Source organism: Trachemys scripta, chromosome 16 (genome assembly GCF_013100865.1).
Source record: "Trachemys scripta elegans isolate TJP31775 chromosome 16, CAS_Tse_1.0, whole genome shotgun sequence".
NCBI classification, from domain to species: Eukaryota; Metazoa; Chordata; order Testudines; family Emydidae; genus Trachemys; species Trachemys scripta.
Window position 1 is genome coordinate 20,130,378 of NC_048313.1, and position 3,073 is coordinate 20,133,450.

A 3,073-nucleotide genomic window follows, 5' to 3' on the forward strand; every position below is an offset into this window, starting at 1 on the left:
CAGCAAGAAGCTAGTGTCTGTTACCGATAATCTTCAAGAAATTCACTGGTCTAAGGGCATTTCAGGCCTGATCATTTGATTGAAAGAACTTCAGTCGCAAACGGCTCTTGATTTTTTCTGCTGTATTATGAATAGTTGGGATGGCTTTACTACTCTGTCCTGATCTCTCTCTAAAACAGTGGTTCTCAAACTGGGGTCTCCGCTTGTGTAGGGAAGCAGAGGGCCGGGCTGGTTTGTTTACCTGCCCTGTCCGCAGGTCTGGCCAATCGCAGCTCCCACTGGCCGCAGTTCACTGCTCCAGGCCAATGGGAGCTGCTTGAAGCGGCACAGGCTGAGGGACATACGGGCCGCCCCACTTCCAGCAGCTTCCATTGGCCTGCAGCGGCGAACCGCGGCCAGTGGGAGCCGCGATTGGCCGGACCTGTGGACGGGGCAGGTACACAAACCGGCCCGGCCCGCCAGGGACTTTCCCTACACAAGCGGTGGCCCCAGTTTGAGAACCACTGCTCTAAACCATAAGGGAATAAACCCTCTCTGCGCATTTTGGTAAAATACACAGCAAACTCACTGTGCTCTTTCTTTAAAATACCCTCTCCGCAAAAACAAGATCAGCCGGGAGCTAAAGAATGGGAAATAGGCCGTGTTGGATCAAGACACCAAGAGAATTTCACAGCTGCTTTGAAGCAAGGTCTGTATTTTGCTTAAACACCTGGGGAGCTGCAGGAACCTCCTGCCGCTCCCAGAGTCTGGAAGAGCTCGGAAGGATGCCTGGATCAAGACGGGAAGAACAAACAGTAGCCGCCGTGAACGACCCAGCGGTTTGGGTCGGAGCCACGAAGATTCAGGCACTTCCTTTCGCTTGCCGATTCCGATGAAGCAGTTTCGTTCTGCAGCAATTTCAGGCTTTAGCGACTCCAGAGCCGCCTTCCCACACTGTGCAGCTGCTCCTTCCACGGGCCCTGGGGAAAAGCCCCCCCGGGGGAAAGAGACACATGGAGACGAGCCTTGTTTCAAAATTAGTCTTTATTGCAAGGCCTGATCTTTGGCAGAGCTCTCCGCAGAAACGGCTGCCTTCCCTCGGCAAAAAAACAGTCCCAACCTGGTGACACAAAATCCTGTGTCAAAGGACAAAGAGCCAGAGGACAAGAGCAGGGACTGTTCTGCAGCTCCATGAGAATCAGCCAGGTCCTTGCTGTAGTGTCCAAAGAGTTTAGCATTGGGTGTAGTCACCTGACTCAGGTGAAGTCCGGGTGGGAGGAGCCAACCCTCCCCTGGCACCATCTTTCTCCTCATCTCTGCTTCTACTTTCCCCAAGATGTAGGCTTTGCTCCCAGCAGCCCCTGCGGCAGGAGAGCCAGCTGGGCTCTCGCTTCTGGCCTTGGCTTGAACCGTCAGCAGGGCGCAGACAGGAACTGGCCAGAGGGAGGCACCCAGACAGATCATAGGAACCAGCCTCCTCTCACCCGCCCGCTGGATCCAGAGGCTGTGACGAGAAAGTGAAGAGGGCGCCCCCTGCTGGGTGAAGCCTGGCTGTAAGAGGTGCTTTGATGCACCATGGCACCGAACTGGGCACCAACTGGATGGGACAAGAGGTAGAAGAGCAAGATCCCCTCTTAGCCCCATTTTTGGGGGGCAGTACTATTTCCTGGGCAGGGATTGCTCTCCCCGACACACCACATAGTGGGGACACCGGCTGTGCTCCTGCGGATAACAGGGGATCCTGCTGGATCGCATTTGGCCATTAGCACCAGCACGCTGGCTGGCTCTCTGAGGCTCTAATACTGTGTTGGCTGGTGATGGCAGACACCCTGGATCCCTCCCTCCTGCACTGATGGCATCACGCACAGCATCACAGCGAGGGGGAGGGGACAAGAGGCTGGGGCAGCAGGCGTTTGGGCTCCGTGGGCTGGGGAGCAGAGAGGGGGCAGTTTTCCAGTTCCATGCTCAGCAGATTTCCCCCGCCTTCCCCAGACCTAGAGACAGGGCATAAGGCCAGCACAGGTGCCAGGGCACCACGCCCAGGGGAGATCACTACCAAGGAGAATGTTGCTCTTCTGCTCCTGGGACGAGGCCCCCTTTGCCCCATCCCAGGATGGGAGCTCTGTCCCCTCATCCCGGAGAGCCTGTGTTCCCACCGCCCATGGCACCCGCTGATCAGTACCACCCCACAGCGCCCCTCTGGCCTCTTCCGCCTGCACATCCAAGCCATTTCCAGACCCTCCCCCGTGCAGACAGGGAAATGGACGCAGAGCGTGGAGGTGACCCGCCCCGGGTCACAGGACTAAAGCATCCTGATGCCCAGTCCCCTGCTCTACCTGCTAGACACTACTCCCTTCCCAGAAGGGCACCGCGCCGCCCCCTGCAGAGCTGGGACCAGCGCAGGGTGAGGGGGGGAAACAGGTGGGGGCCAGCCTGAGGAGTTGAGGGGAGAACACGGCCCCATTGTTCTTTGCTGGTCCCTGGCAGCTCCCAAGCACAGAGAAGTTCCCAAGCCCCCAACGTGAGCCGGAGGCAGCGCTTGGATCCTGGTGCAGCTCACTTCCGCTTGTCACTGCCAGCCGATTCCGCCGGGGACCCTTGTGTGGGCAGCGGTGCCTCTGGCGAGGGAGGGGAGGAGGAATTAGGGAGAGCAGCAGCTTCTGGCCTCTGGGGGGCTCTGGCTCAGGGCTCCAGTCCCCAGGCTGGATCAGGCAGGGGGCATGGGCAAGGTACCCTCACAGAGTCACTCGGCTCCTGTTACTTCCTGCGCAGGACAGCCTCATCTAACCCACCACTGCCACCTCCAGAGGCTGTCAGCGTCGCCATCCTGGGGGAAATTGAGGCACAGGGAGGGACTCGCCCCTTGTCTTGTAGAGCTGGGAATGGAGCCCAGGAGTCCTGGTTCACAGGCCTGTGCTTGGTCCACTAGAATCTGCTTCCCCTGCTCCCCTCTCACCAGTGGGGCCCTGGCTGCCCGTCAGCACGGAGACGGACACTGCCCGCAGGGGAGACAGCTTGGGAGTGACACATGGGAGCCATGAACCTCAGCCCCAAAGGGCCTGTGGGGGGGGGGGGGGGGGGGGAGGGAAGGGGG

The 3,073-nt window shown here is 59.1% G+C and overlaps 1 protein-coding gene across 1 annotated transcript in view; it reads right to left on the bottom strand.

Moving 5' to 3' along the window:
* Positions 1 to 1,004: 1,004 nt before the first annotated feature.
* Positions 1,005 to 3,073, bottom strand: part of LOC117888733 (pleckstrin homology domain-containing family A member 3-like) — an 8,041-nt gene continuing 5,972 nt past the window's right edge. Inside the window, exon 8 of the mRNA XM_034792400.1 lies at positions 1,005 to 2,597. Coding sequence (XP_034648291.1) covers positions 2,536 to 2,597 — 62 coding nt within the window. The 3' untranslated portion in view covers positions 1,005 to 2,535. The remainder of the gene's footprint in view (positions 2,598 to 3,073) is intronic.